At 35.8% G+C, this 17,026-nt stretch overlaps 1 protein-coding gene across 1 annotated transcript in view; it reads right to left on the bottom strand.

The window, feature by feature from the left end:
* The window catches only part of LOC103077598 (recombining binding protein suppressor of hairless), a 73,179-nt gene that overhangs the window by 12,482 nt on the left and 43,671 nt on the right, over positions 1–17,026 (bottom strand). Inside the window, 3 exon segments of the mRNA XM_007472402.1 lie at positions 221–395; positions 4,642–4,807; positions 11,957–12,052. Of these exon segments, the coding sequence (XP_007472464.1) occupies positions 221–395; positions 4,642–4,807; positions 11,957–12,052 (437 nt within the window).

Here is a 17,026-nt window from a genome sequence, read left to right as displayed (position 1 = left end):
TCCCTACACCAGGTATTGCCCATTTTTAATTAAAGAAAAAGACAATAAAGCAGCAGTAATAACTGAATATGACTTTTTCAGATAAAGTGAAGACCACAAAAATATTTGAAAAAAAAGGAACTGGCTACTGAAAAGCAATTTTTAATTTAAAAAATAGCTGAATTTGTCTTATTAGTTCATGTTGGGAGTTGAGGACAAAAAAGAAAACAAGTATACATACAGTCAGCATTTTTCAATGACTGCTTCTTTTTGGAAGGTTTGGAGATGACTTTTATCCGCTTGCTGAGGAACACACCAATGTCATCACTATTGCCATAGAACATCTTTACAGAGAGCATGAAGTGCTTTCTCTTGTCTGAATCAGATATATACAATGTTTTGGCCGTGCAATAGTTCTGTGAAAGAAAAGGCAAGTTTTAATAGCACCAAAACCCTGTCAGCTATGTACCTACAACTCAGTATGGCCACGTCTAAGTTTGATCAGACTTAAAGGCAGTAATTCCACAGAAGAGCTGATAAAACCAACTGTGAAAAGTACTGATCTCTGAAAACAAAGTACAAAGTCTTCCTTATCAAGTCTACGAAATACTAACACTGTGCTGTTTTCCCCTCTCAAAAAGGCTTTTAAAAAATAGCCTTTTCTTGTTTTATACAGCTCTACATCTATTTCACAGAATTACCAATGTTATAGCAGTAATTTTTTTAAATAAAATTTTACAGTTAAAAAATTCCATGACTGTCTTTCTGCAAATAAGATAAAGAAGGCTATCGGAACTCAATTAAATTATGTAAAAGATTTTAGCACTGATCCTTCTCAAAATAGTGCATACAGCGTTTTTTCTTATATAGCCGAACACTAGAGTAACCCCCCATGAGTCTGAGGAAAACAATATTTTTTGAAATAGCTAACACTTTGCCCAATGGGATAATTCCTACTGCATCACCAAAAGAACTGAATTTAAAGGTACTAGAGAAAACAAACGCAGCAAAGTACTATGTCAGTTTACCAGAAATTAAATTCTGGTAACTGAAAGGATAGTATTAAAGAGTTATAGCACTTGCAAAATAACAAAGATGCTCTGAAATGCTACTATTTCAACTACATATGACAATTCTAAAATCTTTCCTATTCCCTTGATCCCTGTGAATGAGGGAAGAGGCTAAATTATTGATCTATTTTTCCAGATTGGGTAAATAATGCTGAAGTACAGCTTAAGTATTTAAAAATCTGAAATATATATATATATATATATTTTTTTTTTTTAAATCATTGCTCTACTTTAAAATTAGGCTAAACAAGTTTCTTGACTACCTCTGCTGTGTGTTCCTTTTAAAAAGTAGCGCAAATGCCACTCATTTAGAAAATAACTAATGGGCTCTAGGTGTTTAATCTTTAAAATATTACTCACAGCCAATTTTAGCACCAGAACAAAAATCATGCCATACTTTATTTCATTTCTCAACAGCCAAGTTATATAAGAAAATTTAGGTGCTGTCTTGAATATTTTACTCAATTAAGTTTTTATAAATTCAAAAGGGTGATAAAAGCTTTGAGAGGCTTTGTTCTGCACAAGGCAAAGTTAAGATAAAGCTCATATAAGTAATAAGAAAAATTAAAACAACAGCCTCTGCACTCGCTCAGCTCCTTTCACTCCAGGATCTCTAAGTGCTCAGGGATGCTGAACCATGGCCCTGCCGTACTTTAAAAAGCTCTGAAAGTCAAATAAAGCCTGAACTATGGAATTATTCTACAACGTAAGACAAAGTCTAGGAAGATAGGTACTGATACACTGAAGGAGAGTACTCCCATGTAACAAAAATAAAATGTGTATCTAAATGAAAGCAATTAAATTCTAATGGCAAAACTTAAAAATGATGAGATCACTTAATTTGAGTGTTAACATTAGGGGATATGATCTATATCAGAAAAGAGAAAATACTGAAATCTAGCATAAATGATAAGGCAGACTGGCAAACAGGAAAGGAAAAAAGAGCAGAGAAAATTGGGTCATAACACAGACACTCAAAGGGCTTTATTTTGTTTGGAAAAAGCAAACATACATATATCTCCTTGGAAGGAAAGGAAATATACCCCTAATTACAAAAGTGAGTAGTTTGAATCCACAAAAAAATTCTAATAAAGCTATCTCAGATACAATTTATTATTTTTTAAAAGCTATAAAGCTACTGACCACAAACTACTCAAATTTCACACACACAAAAAAAAGGACAAGTCACTGATTCAGAAAGAGTATTACGGCTTTAAGACGCTAAGTAAATAAAAACTGAAGTTACATTTGCTTCATCATACCAAAAGGCTAAATTAGCTAATAAAATTCTAAAACAGAAAATGGCATATAATAAATCTGTCTATAAACAATGAACAGTTTAACTTAAAAAACAACTTTCTGAAGACAAGATCTTCAGGCAAGAAAAAAAATCTGCCCTGAAATAAAAAATACCAAATATAATGCTACAAAAGTTTATAGAAATATCTGAATTGTAGAATTTGAATTATATAAACAAAACAATACTAGCAACATAGGTGTAGGGGATGTAATTCTTTAAAATAAAAATACAAGTGTGCTATAATTAGGGAAGTAATTCATGTTGCATAGCTTACCTAGCTCCAACTATGTAAGACAAAAACTGAGGAAATGAATAGTTAACAAATTAAAAACATCAGATCCAACATATTACCAACATATAGTTAAATGTCATGACCATAAAATAAGGGCTGTATATACTAGAACTTTGTTTTAATGAAGATTAAAATAAGGACAAATACCCAATAATGCAAAATAAAATCCCTCCTTTTTCAATAATGACTAATTGTACCATTCAATGAACAGGCTGTTGAAAGAAAATAACATTACCTTAAATGAATGGAGGTTAAGTGAGATAGGACCAAAGTGCCTCTTTCTGAAGCTCAGCATCTATCCACTGCTTGGTCCATCTTTGCCTACCTGGACCCCAACTTACCTTGTTCCTGTACCTTGATGGTCCAAGCATATGATTATGTTGTTCTTTCTGCCTGGAATGACTTCTGCTGATTCTCAACCAGTCTTATTCTCTATAGACTTCTCTAATAGCATTTTTCAATATAACTAAATATTAACACATAATTTTGGCATACAGACACTGTACTACCCTGTAAGTAGGTGTTTTAAGCACTATTTAATGCTCAAGCTCTCAGGTATTCTCTTCTGCAAATTTCCAGGGCTTGGGGAAAGGATATAATGGCAGAAGTTGAAGAAAGATGTACTAAGCCATTATGCTGAGAAAAGCAAGTGGGGGTGCTGTTTGTTTGTTATTACCTCCCTTAAAATTGCTGGAAGCTGGAAGTGTTAAAGCAAGCAATGAAGTTCAATTAACACAATTACATACAATGGTAGCTAGAATCCCTGGCTTCTTACTACCTATCTGATCTAATTACCATTCACAGTTCCAAATGTCTAGATGTACAGCTTAGAGACATATCACTAAGACTTCCTATATAACAGAAAAATAGATGAGACATGACTAAGGCCTCTTTGTTCAACCCACTACTTAAATATATCTTTTACCTTGGCTCAAGGGTCATAATTCAGAAATATTTTACACTGCTCTATTTTAAGATGAAACAACCTTTACTGTAGTAAGTTTTATCCCAAACCTAATTTAAAATACATAGTTGACAAGCCTTAATGATAAAAACATAATGATACAAATGACATAAACATACTCAAATTTGAAGGAGGTTGATACTAAGGCTCCTTATTCTCAGTGCTCATTATCTGTAAAATGACTAAAATTGAATGAGAGTACAAATCTGCTAGCTCACCACCCTCTCAACCTTGCCCTCCAAACTCCCATTCTTAGTGTCGGCTACAATACAGCAAACACTAAGACATTCAACAAAGACTTACTGAATGAGAAAACAGCTATTTATGCAGTACTTTAAAAGACATTCATGTAGTCACTGAAATCAGAAATAACCATTTTTCAAATTTTAATATCAAGAGAAAACAAAGTAATAACTAATACTAAGTCACTGAAGAACTACTTTTGAAAACTAAAGGTACAGACTGAAATAACTGCTTTCTAAATCCATAAAATACAATTAGTAAAACTAACTCATAAATTTTATTCCCTAGTAAAGTAATCAAAGAAAATACCTAAAAGTTTGAGTAAAGGTAATCATGGCTGTTCTTGTCTACACAGCATATTTCTGTTCTACACTGAAGCTAAGTAAAACATTTATGATGTTTATAACCCATAATACTTTGTTTCTAGTATAAGACTAAGATTAAATGAGTAGAATAAAACATTATTGAACTATGTATTTTCATTGTTGTTTGACTACCATGCCCCTGTCAGATGGATGAGCAATTAGCCCCCTATACTGGCCCCCAACAGAAATCTGATTCACAGCCTGCTAAAACTGCTAGCAAGCTGAGGAAGCTTATTGTGTGCCACCTTTAGATGTCAACAGCCCAAGCTCCATGAATCATGACTAAACCACAGCTAGTTGAGAAGTTTACTTCTGGTTCTGATTTATATATTCAAAAGAGTGCTACCAATAGCCATAAAAGGAAAAAAACAATCACCACTACAAAAACAAGTAAGAAAACTGCATTCTGGTACCATGGTTCTCTTTACCTTTCCTTCCAAGTTCAGCTGCTGCATTTCTTGGTCACTATTTCCTATTCCAATAAATGCACATGGTTGAGACTCTTGTTCAGAACAACCATCGCGTTCCATTTGTTCTTTTTTTTTCTTCCATCCACTGCCCATAAGATATACACAAGGAGGAGGGCAAAAGAACCTTAAACAATGAGAGGGAAAAAACACAATGCAATTACATTCAAGAAAGCATTTCCTTTTCTTAAACACATGAATACAAAATCATGCTGAACTACACAAGGTTAGCTCCTAATGAAACATTTTGGTGAAGTCTTTTGTAATGCAAATAATCATATCCACAGCACAGAAATCAAGACTTCCACTTCCATTTGTTCAGGTAAGGTTCATCTATATTGATGTTATGCATTCACTTAGCCTAGATATTTTTTAGAGCAGGGAACATCTCTTTTCACATAGCTCAGAGTTTTGAACTACTGCAGTTCAACAAATCCAAAGCACTCTAACATATACAAAACATGGTATACCATCACAGAATCTGCAGTTACTGATTAACGTCTACTCAAAATGATGTATCATTAATTAATGACATTCTTGGTATGGATATTACTCTTAACTTCATTTGGTAATTAACCTGGAAAACAGAATTAGAGCAATGCCCAAAGTAGAAAATTTTGAAATACTAATACAACTAAGTAAAAGAATTAAAAGCAAAATGGATCATTGGATTACTATATATCTTACATCCTGAACCCCTGCTGTACGTGGATGACTGAAAGAAAAATATACTGTATCCTTTCAACTCACAACCAAGAGATTTGTTTTGCTAGTTGCCAAAAACCCGCCCTCACAAATTCTTCCCACCTAGAATAATTACCTTATAATCTTCTCTTAGTAATTACAAAATATCTACTTCAAAGCCTAGCTCAGGCAGGCCCCACATTTTACATAGTTCAGACCATCAATCCAGTCCTTATGTAGGGCATAATTCCTTTGCTCAATCACACACTGACTTACACATACTTTAAAACACTTATGTCGGGACTTCCCTAGTGGCACAGTGGTTAAGAATCCACCTGCCAATGCAGGGGACACAGGTTTGATCCCTGGTCCAGGAAGATCCCACATGCCGCGGAGCAATTAAGCCTGTGCGAAGCCCGTGTGCCTAGAGCCCGTGCTCCACAACAAAGAGAAGCCATCTGCAATGAGAAGCCCTTGCACCACAACGAAGTGTGTAGCCCCCGCTCGCCGCAACTAGGGAAAGCCCGTGCGCAGCAACGAAGAACCAATGCAGCTAAAAATTTAAAAAATAAGTAAATAAAATAAAGTTTAAAAAACATTTATGTCATGTCTCGTCAAGGGGCCTGAAAACTCAAATACCTACTCAAATAGTAGCCAAGTAAATTCAAATAGCAGCCAGGTAAGCAATATAAATGGGCGGACCAGCTGTACAATAAATAAGTAAAAATATCCCTTAATTACCCAAGGAAGTAGGTTCCCTCCCTTCTTTCTTGAAACACACAGCCCTCATGGTAATTCCCACTTTTTGTATAGCTGTAAGCATAGAAATTTCTTTCTTAATCTTTTAAGCCCACTGTAAGAAAAAAAAAAAAGAGCTTAACTGCAAAGAGCATCAGCCAATGCCGTGTGGCTGTGATGACAAGGAAACAACTGGGATCAGCAAGCATGTGAGTATACACTCACCCACCCATTCACAGGGCTGAACTATGGGCATGGAGGCCTAGTGCTGGCCACATCCTCCAACTTCCCAATAGTTGCCTGAAATCAAGTTTTACATGAAATTCCTAATTTTAAAATTTGGCAAATAATTTATGTTTTTTAACACTTTTTAGGCCAACAATGTACAGACTTAAAAAAATAAAAAACTAAAGAACTGTACCCAGGCATGTGTGTGTACGTACATACACACAGATAGCATCATGCTGAATTTAGCTTTCAGGCCACCCTAAAGGTAGTAAATTGGGAGGCTGGGGTCAACATATATATACTACTATGTATACTAATGAGAATCTACTGTGTAGCACAGGGAACTCTACTTAGTGACCTGTGGTTACCTAAATGGGAAGGAAATCTAAGAAAGAGTAGATACATGTATACATATAACTGATTCATTGTCCTGTACAGTAGGAACTAACAACACTGTAAGGCAACTATATTCCAATAAAAATTAATTAAAAAATAAATTAGGGCTTCCCTGGTGGCGCAGTGGTTGAGAGTCTGCCTGCCGATGCAGGGGACACGGGTTCGTGCCCCGATCTGGGAAGATCCCACATGCCGCGAAGCGGCTGGGCCCGTGAGCCATGGCCGCTGAGCCTGCACGTCCGGAGCCTGTGCTCCGCAACGGGAGAGGCCACAACAGTGAGAGGCCCATGTACCGCAAAAAGAAAAAAGAAAAAAAAAAAGAAAGAAATTAAATAAAGGTAGTAGAGTAGTGTCTACTTGTTTGCTTCCCCCTCAGCACCTACCACAATAGTGACTGAGTTGAATCAAAATATATGGCACCTACTTTTTGCTCAACTCTACCAAAGGCTACTTTAGAGGCAATCTACATACAATTTATAGGAAGTGAGCTGGGTTTATTTAATTTTCATTAATTCACAAAAATTTATCACACCCCTAGTCTATACTAGATACTGGGAATATATTAGTAGTTAAAACAAACAAATAAAAATTCTTGTCCTAATGGTACTCACAGTCTAATAAGAAAGACAATTTTAAAAAGCTAGATGACTAAAATAACATATATACTCTGTTAGCTGATGGTAAGTACTGAGGGGAAAAAAATAAAGCAGGGAAGGGGTACTTAAAAATGTAGAAGACCTGGGGGGCCAGAGAAGGCCTATTTAAGAAGATGACTTTAGGTCATGACCTAAAGCCATGGGTATCTAGGGTAAGAGCATTTCAGAAGAGGGAATAAATAGCAAGTGCAATGGCTCCAAAGTAGAAAGGACTATAATGGACGGCAGAGATACAACAGACCAGCGTGGCTGGAGCAGAGACGAGAGCAACAGGAGATGAAGCCGGAGTAATGGGGAAGTAGACCTAGGAGGTCGAAGGGGTCAGGCTGAGTTAGGAGGAAAATCTTCTGGGGTCTTCTCATATGTATCTAAACCAACAGAAAGGAATCAGAGCAGCCTTTGTTCCTGTATACTCTCTGTCACCATGGACATAGAGGTCACAGCCAAGGCAGTGGGCTCAGTTCCAGGTCACTCCAAGTTTGGAGGGATGCCTGGATTAGCTGGGCTAGTTCAGGAGTTGGCTCAGTTCAAGTCTGCACCACGGATCTTTCTGGCCTCTAATGCTGGGAACCACCCAATACTTACCATGGCACAGATTCAAATATCTAGCTGGCACACTATCAGGAAGTTGAGAAGGCATCAATTTTGGAAGCTTGTCTACTATTAGTATTTTATTGACAGATGTTAAGCCTCCTTAGTAAGTTGGTATATCAGCTATAAAATTCGAAAAGCTGTGTTTTACTATAGTGTACCAAATGTAGTGCTGGTTTTCTCAAGAGTACTGTGATAAAATGGCATGAAACCAACAGGGCATAAAAATCAGACAGGTTGACAAGAAATTCTTTACCACTCAAAACACTGACCTAGGTTCTATATTGAAAGTACTTTCCAATCTTGTAATAAATGTAAGAAAAATGAAGATTCTTCAACTGCCTCTGAACTAGCCTTATTTTTATATCAACTCTACAACTATTCAAGAAAGCTGTGATGCAAGAAAACAGCAAATCCAATATAAACATTAAGGTTATTTCTACCATGTGATGATGAAATCATATTTTAAACATCCCAATATTGTCACTCCCTAAAAATCAGCTAATGAATCAAATCTTCATTTCCAGAAACTTCAGTAGTAATATAATAATCAAATAGAAGATAAGCATCAATACAAAAAAATTTACAGACAAATGAAAGGAAATTAAAGGGAGGAGGGTAAGGAAAAAATGCCACCTAATTAACAAGAAAAATTAACATACACCTTTATAAGGTGTATGTGAATCGATGATTCTTTGGACAGCTGGTCAATATGTACCAAACATTCAGTGAAAAGTGTGACCAAGTGGCTAGCTTTTGGAGTTTAACAGCTGCTATAAGAGGACACTTTATGAAACAATGTGCCTTTATTTTCTAATCTAAGCAACTATGACAAACAATGCTTTTATTTGCCACTTGGTGGCGATATGCACACATTTATGGTTTCATTCATTTCCTAGTTCAACAGTCAGTCTTTATTTTCAGAGTGATTCAACAAGTTTTTCCTCATATCCTGAGATGAGGTCTGGAAAATACCTTACAGATTCAAAGAAACCTTTTTATTTAGCCCAATATATAAGATTAGACAAAATCCAAACACATCATTTACATTTTTTTATTTTGGCAGAATCATTACCCTTTGATGATTATCCATACTTCCCCTAACACAAAGTTGAAGAAATGTTAATATGTCTAATGGCATTTCCATATCTTTAACAGAAATTTGCCTCTAGACAAAATAATTTTTTCTTTAAGTTTATTTTTCAATTTAAAAAGACCTTCGATTAAAAAGTAAAACTAGCCACTAACATACTAAGTGGGATACCAAATATGTTACGCAAATAAATACTCATCATTAGGCACAAAAGTGAATCCTGAGAATGATTTAAGATTTTAGGATAAAACTTCCTACCCAAATATTTCTAGCATCATTCACTGGAGTTATTTTGTAAGCCAAGATGACTGTGGTCATGTCCCCAGGTTACCTCATGCCTAATGCAAGAAAGAAAGCAGATCTTCCTCTTTCCGCTGCACTCCACTAAGGAGTAAGGGACAAGACCTCTTCCAGTAAGAAGCCCTGCCAGTTATCCAGGAGGCTGACCTGTGTTAGCAGCCCCTGACGACTAATACCTTTTTAAAATCAAGTAATTTTAATAGGTTTTTACCTTTACTGTAAAACTAGTGCATGTCTCTTCTGGAAATTTTAATAATACAATAAACATAGAAAGTAGTTACTCTGGCTTTTTCATCTTTTTTTTTTTTTATTCTTTGGAGTCAGAAGCTTAGATTCTTTGAGCTTTCCTCTGACTGGGGTTTTAGACCCACCAGGCTATACCCCAAATAATAGAAAGAAATTGAAAATAAGGGCAACCATAATAACAGTTAACCATTAAATCACCTATTTTAACTTGATAAACCACTATAGCTTTGTATTTTTAACAGTGACTAACAAACAGGAACCTTATCTGGACTAATTTTTTGAGTAGCTCTTCTTCTGTTATCTGCACTGGGCCTCAGTTATCCGCCGAAGTATTAAATGACTTAGTGACTTTTAAAATTCCCATCCAAGATGCTTTTGCACAGTACCTGGAACCTTACAGGTTGTGAGAAATAAAGAATAAATGAGTTAATAAATGAATCCAATTGTATTAAACTGAGCAACACTGCCCAGGTTGGCAGCTTATACAATGAACATATGTTTTCCTATCTTCATTAGATTCAGCCCAATCTCACTCTGCTAACGGTAAAAAGAGAATCCCAGACAAAGTGAAGTTTACAAAGTTTGTGTTTTTTAGACATCTTTAGGTTCTTCAGGTACCTTTTCCATCTTCAAGCCTTGCTGTAGATAATTAACACTCAAACATAAAATGCAAGGCTATGAAAATTAGGGAAATGAAAAAAATACGAAATTTGGAATTACAGACCCAGGAGTTCTAATCCTGCTTTTTATCAACTCCTAACTAAAGTGAATCTGGGCATATTTAAAGTCTCTGATCCTTAGTCTCCTCACTCACAGAATGGGGATTAAAGCATGCCTACTTTACAAGATTATTCTGAGGATTAAAATTTAAAGACATTTGTAAGGCATTTCCAGAACAATGTCTAGCTCATGACTGGTTACACCGAAGCTGTTCCTTCTTCAGATTCACTATGAAATACAAGGCTGACCTTTTAGACCCATCTCAAGTAATGAGGGTAGTGACTTACGCTGTTTTGCTTGGTGCAGGGAAAGGAGACAATCTCCTATATACACGTGATTTCATTATTGGCGGGGGGGGGGGGGGAGAGCGGACAGAACACCTGAATTTCCAGTACCAACTTCATGCAAAAAGGGGTCACTATCTCGATTTGGTTTCTTTGTCCCAAACTGCAGGTACCAACTTCTTCACATTTAACTCTAAATCAGATGATTTAAGTTCCATTAGTAAAGTAATGAGAAATTTAGTAAACTTGAATAACTAAAAAAGAACACTTGGCAGTATGAGTCCTAAATGCTGTTTTCAGCTGTTCATCCTCTTTGAGGATAACATTATCAACTAAATAGTTTCACCTTTTTTTCAGCTCAGATTTAGAGGACTTTGAGAAAGAAACTATTTAAAATTCTTCCAGCCTGTAAATTAATATACTACCTTTCCCTTCTCTTATGCATATGCTAAGATCTCCTTTATCTCACAAATTCTAAGATTCCACTCATTCCTTTCAATCCAACACCCAAACCGGAGTTTTCATTCCTTCTCCCAATTCAGTTTTGGTGCCTTTCTAGCCAATCCAAAAAAATCTTTCATCTTCCCCCATAAGCAGCCTTTGTCTACAAAATGCTTAACACAAAAATGCTGTCTGAAAGACAAAGGCTTGAGAAACTATTAACAAGAAAATTCCAGGAACTAAGTGAAAAAACAAATAACAAAAACCCACAATTATATACCAAAAATGCTGAAATTTTAAAAATACTAAGACAAACACTAAATATTAAAATCCCTATTATAATTTAGTTTTGGCTAATCTGATTTATAGGTCATTTCTGTAGTGCCACATTCATGTGGTATGAGTACCAGCTCAGCTTTGCTGGTTTTTTTTAACCTGAATAGGCACAGGGTCAGGGTGGAGAGGGCTGGGAGTACTTTTCTTCACAATCACTGTATAATTCAATTTGGGGGTTTAAGCCTTTTTCTTTTTAAAATGGTACTTTTGGGGTCACATTTCTTTATAAAACTACATTTTCCACCGAAAGGAAAGCTACTTTTTGAATGAGCTAATGTATCACAGAAATACTTAGAGAACACCATGCAGCCCCAAATAAAAACTATGGATTATTTCATTTTGTGAAATCACGGATTTAACCAGAGGATCTTTACTAAATAAGCCACAATTTACTTTGTTTCTCCTTCTTCAGTAGAGACAAATCCCCCATTTTTCATTTTGTACATGCAAATTAACCCAATAGAAACCATCCTCTTACTTGTATATTAATACATCACTTGCAAATTCATGATAGCTATTATTAGCCATTAATTAACTATCTACCAGAAAAACAATAATCTTACCTTTTTTCATTTCCATATGACTTCTGTGCAACTTTTGCATGAAGAATAAGTACTGTTTGATCCCCTCGCTCTTTTAAATAATTTCGCATAGCTTCCCTAAAATAAAATGTAAATATCACCATTACAGGGGTAAGATTTAGAGTATTACTATGCTCTATAATGAGAATACTTAAGAATATGTTTCAAACAAGCAACTCCAAAAATGAAAACAATAAAGCAAAACAAACCCATGAACTAAATTTAAAGAATATTATACGATGGGGAAACATATACTGCTCATCTTCAACTCTATTCTTTCTTCTTTGAAAGCTGTCCCTCGCTCTTGGAATTTATGATATAACTCAATTAAACCACAATTACAACTTAGAGAATAACTAGAATCACTTATGTACACTGCTAATTAGGCTTTAAACCCTTTATAAAATTAATGACATGCAATACTTTCGTATTTAATAATCTGATTCACTACCACCACTAGCCCCTCTCCTCCAGCTATTAGAATGAGTATTTTTTACTGAATACAAAGCCGTAAGAAATCATTAGGTCATACAAATTTATTATTACATGTTCTTAAAGTAACAAGCCTACAAAAGGACTAAGAAAGGGCTACCATTTATATACAGATACATAATTACTCTCAAGGATGTTACTAAACACATAAAGTTAATAAAAGCTAATGCAAATTAGTGAAAAACAATTAAATTTTGGAAAAAATACAATGTTAATTATTTCAAGCACAAAATACTCCATCTATCTATTATGCAAGTATATAAAAAATTCAGTGCCTTAAAAATATTTATTCACCCAATTATTTTGCTAAGCAATATGAGAGAGTATAAAGAACACAAGGTCTACACAGATCAAACTTTACATTTCTGAATCAGCAGAATCCCAGTTCTTGAGATGTTTAACACATTACAAAATAAAGCAAAAGTGCTTCAAAGGCAATCATCAAGAAACTTTTAATAAATTGAATGCTATTTTTATTTATAAGTAAAAGACGAATGTATAGGGGATAGCTATAGAATAGTAGTAAGTTATTAAATGTGGGGAATTCTAGACTTCTGGCACTTTGAAACTAAGTGGCCTGGGGCAAATCTCTTAACCTCATCTAGCTTGAGTTTCCGTATCTGATAATAACAATAATGCTGACATAACATAGAGTGGTTGTGGGGATTAAATGAGATGACAGCGTTTATGTTTACTGACTGAAAACCTTTTGGCTCAAGGCAGGAATGGTAACACTGGAATCCAACAGATTGCACATTATTCCTTACCACTGAAACAAAGCTCAAAGTCCAGTAAAGACAGCAAAAAATGTTTGGAAAACAAATTGTAATGAGATTCATGTTCCAAATAGAGGTATGACCGAAGAGCTCCAATAGGGAGTGCCTATGTAAAGGAGGGGAGGGGTGATAAAGGACCACTCCTAGGAAAATTTTCTTAGAAGAGCTAACTTCTGAAGGAAAAGGAATAGTCACAGTAAGTGGGAGGAAGAAAGAGTAAGGCATTCCAGGGCCAGGGAGAGAAGTATGGACGAGCAGGAATGACCCTGGAAATTTGGGTACAGTAAGACATTCAGGCTGAGGAGTAAACCAGCCACAGATGACCCTGGAAATTTGGGTACAGTAAGACATTCAGGCTGAGGAGTAACCCAGCCACAGAAAACAACAGTAGCTAAGACTTCTTGAGTGTTTACTATGTGCCAGGCCCTGAATAAATGCATTATTTCACTTAATCCTCATAATCCAAAAGGTAAGTATTGTTAATACCATGCTGAATGTCTTGCAATTAATAAATGGTAGTCAGGAAACTGAAACAAATTCTCTAAAATTCTAAAGTGAGCCATGGCAGTGAATAAAATTGAGAAGTTGGGTACAGTCAAATTGTGAAAAGCCTATCAAATCCCTTGAAAACCTGACATTTGTAAACTTAAATACTAAGTATAAAAGTTTAAGCTAATTCAAATATCACCCTATGATAAGATGGTGATAAAAGTGGTAGCAGGTAATAAAAATTTTAAGACACCTAGAAAAAACTTAAAATCTTAAAAAAAAAAAAAAATCCATCTCTTTGAGAGTTAGGGGAAGATGATCATTTAATTTTATCTCCACTCCATTATAGAAAAACACCATGCTATGGAAAGTGGATTTTCAATCTACACAAAAGGCAATGCAAGATCTTGAGGTTTCTTTTAAACATACAGTTAATTTTCCTTTTAGTTAATTCTAGTGGTGAAATAGAGAAGGGGTTTTAGAAAGCATGGGGAAAAGACAAACTTGAAAAAAGGCTGACACACCAAGAAAGAGGTAATAGAAGACAGTACAGGAGAAGACAGGTTTTAAGTCTTGTTTCAGGAGAAGCAAGCATTAATAGGTTCTATTGGACAAATGTCAACTCTGAAGTGCCCCAGAACTCCAAGCTGGAAGTACTTAATAGGTTGTTGGAAACAACCATCTGTAGTTCCAGAGAGGGATCTGGGCTGGAAAAGTAGGGTTCATTGGTATACACAGTTCATAAATAAAGCCATGGTAGTCAATGAAGTCTCCCAGAAAGAAAACACAGTGATAGGAGAGTCAAGAAGAAAATGTATAAAAGGAAATGAAGAACCAGTAGGGGCAGAACTGAAACTGTCTATTAGATGCTATGGAAGGAGACAACCTCAAAAGAGGGGAACAATCAAAAGGTAAGATGCTGGAGAGGTGAAGGTCATTTTAATTTTAGCAAGAAGTCTAACAGCCACCAGCTAAAGCCTCACAGGTTATTTGTAAAATGAGAGGCCATTGTAATGCCTAACAAGTAAGAAAAGAGCCATAGGTACTATCTGGAAATACCCTCTAGGGAATGGAGAAAGAAGCTGACTATGTACAAGTAAATGATTGAAAATCGGTATTGAAGGACTGGCTAATGTTGAAATCCATAAATGATAGTGTCAAGTCCCACTAACATTCCAAGGGAATAGAGACAGCACATTCTCAAACCTGCTGGGTACTGGACAAGAGGTGCAGCGTGGAGAGGATAACGATTAATAAGGGATTTGAGGTGTTACTAAGTCACGTGACTGACCATAGCATTCAAGGTAGATAAGAAAACAAAAGCTAAGCCAGGAGGTCAATATCTTGACAAAACTGGCACAGAAGCCCAGTCACTGGCATAAAAAGTGAAAAGTTGCTATATACTTGAAAAAAAATTTTTTTAAGAAACCATTTTAAATATATTTCCCCATGCTGAATTCTATTTACAGTCTCTATTTTATCATTTAGCAATTACTTGATATGTTTGTCATATTTCATGTCTTTTTTCTTTGTCTTCCCAAATAGTATGCAAAGCCTTTAAGACACACTATTAGGTACATTTTAGAAATGGAGGAGGGGTTAAATAACTTTCCCAAGATGATACTGAAGTCCCAGGATTCAAATTTAGGCAGTCTGGCTTTGGAGGACAAAATTAATACTATCAGATATTTTTGCACTGGTATTATGAGCACAGCTTTGGTATGAAACAGGGAGGGGTCTGAATCTTGACGCCTGTCAATTACTAAGCCTGAGTTTTCTCACCTGTTTTTTTTATTAAAAAAGGACAGTAATAGCTCATATTGTGAAAAATATTTTAAATTAAGTACCCCCACAAACTGACAAATATCCAGTGTCAGTAAACTCTATTATTATTATTTTCTGAGAACAATGGCAGGAGGGAGGGGGAGATGGAGGTCACACTGAAGTTTAAGGGCAAACCTGAAAATGACCTGGAGGTAAATCATCAGGTGTCTCACCTGACTTGCAAGGCACAAGTTTTTGCAAGCATAATAGGTAAGCTGCACTTTTATACATCTTCCCATTAAAGATTTATTGAGAACCTATTACATCCCAGGCACTGGTTACCATGCTAGCTGAACTGTTCACAATAATGATTACGACAAAAGACTACAGATCTCAAAGTATTTATGATGAATGCAAGATGACAGCTCTCGTTTTCCTTGTCTTTTCCCTTCATATTTATAATACAAATTCTTGAAAAAAGCAACTAGAACCTTAAGTAACCATTAATAATAGTTGTCCTATAGTAGTAATTTGCCAAATAGCTTCTTTCAACAAGAAAAAATTTTGCTTTGTTAATAGAATATCAAACATTAAAATTATGTTATCTGGCAGTTAAAGGTTGACAGTTTTGTTGTGCACCTTAAGGAGCCGTTAAAAAAGATATAGGCAATATACTCAAAAGAAACACAATTAAAAAGTAAAGACCATGGGCTTCCCTGGTGGCGCAGTGGTTGAGAGTCCGCCTGCCGATGCAGGGGACACGGGTTCGTGCCCCGGTCCGGGAAGATCCCACATGCCGCGGAGCGGCTGGGCCCGTGAGCCACGGCCGCTGAGCCTGTGTGTCCGGAGCCTGTGCTCCGCAACGGAAGAGGCCACAACAGTGAGAGGCCCGCGTACCGCAAAAAAAAAAAAAAAAGAAAAAGAAAAAGTAAAGACCATGGAATGACAGCCCATGTGCTCTTCATTTAGTGTGGTTAATTGAATAGGGTTTCAATTTCAGCAGTGTTGAAATCCTGGGCTAAACAATTCTTTGTTGTGAGGGAGCTGTGCTGTGCATCGGAAGGTGTTTAGCAACATCTCTAACTTCTACCCATTAGAAACCAATAGCACCTTTCCTACAGTTGTGACAACCAAAAATGTCTCCAGATATTGCCAAACGTCAGGGGGGTAAAGGGGGAGGTCACCTGGGTTGAAAACCAGTGGATTAAAGAAAACCAAAAATGTTCCAACAATAAGTTGAGAAGATCACTCAATGTCTTTTTAAGAAAGAATGAGGGAAATTTTGTCATTTGAAAACATAATATAGGTGCTGTAAAAACGTTACCAGTAGAATTACTACTTTGTTTTACTGAATTGTTAAAAAACAGTAACAACAAAGCTAAAACTCATAATTTGTTGTAACAGTTACTATCTAACAAGTTTTGAAGCTTATGTATTCTTTGTTATTTCATTTAATAAATAATTCCTTATAAAATATTCATTCTGAAAGCCATTTAACAATTATCTGAAGAACACCATGGAGCAACTATTT

The sequence above is a fragment of the Lipotes vexillifer genome, unplaced genomic scaffold (assembly GCF_000442215.2).
Source record: "Lipotes vexillifer unplaced genomic scaffold, Lipotes_vexillifer_v1.1 scaffold100, whole genome shotgun sequence".
NCBI classification, from domain to species: Eukaryota; Metazoa; Chordata; class Mammalia; order Artiodactyla; family Lipotidae; genus Lipotes; species Lipotes vexillifer.
The sequence above is the reverse complement of the archived record's forward strand: the minus strand, read 5'-3'. Positions and strand labels throughout refer to the sequence as shown.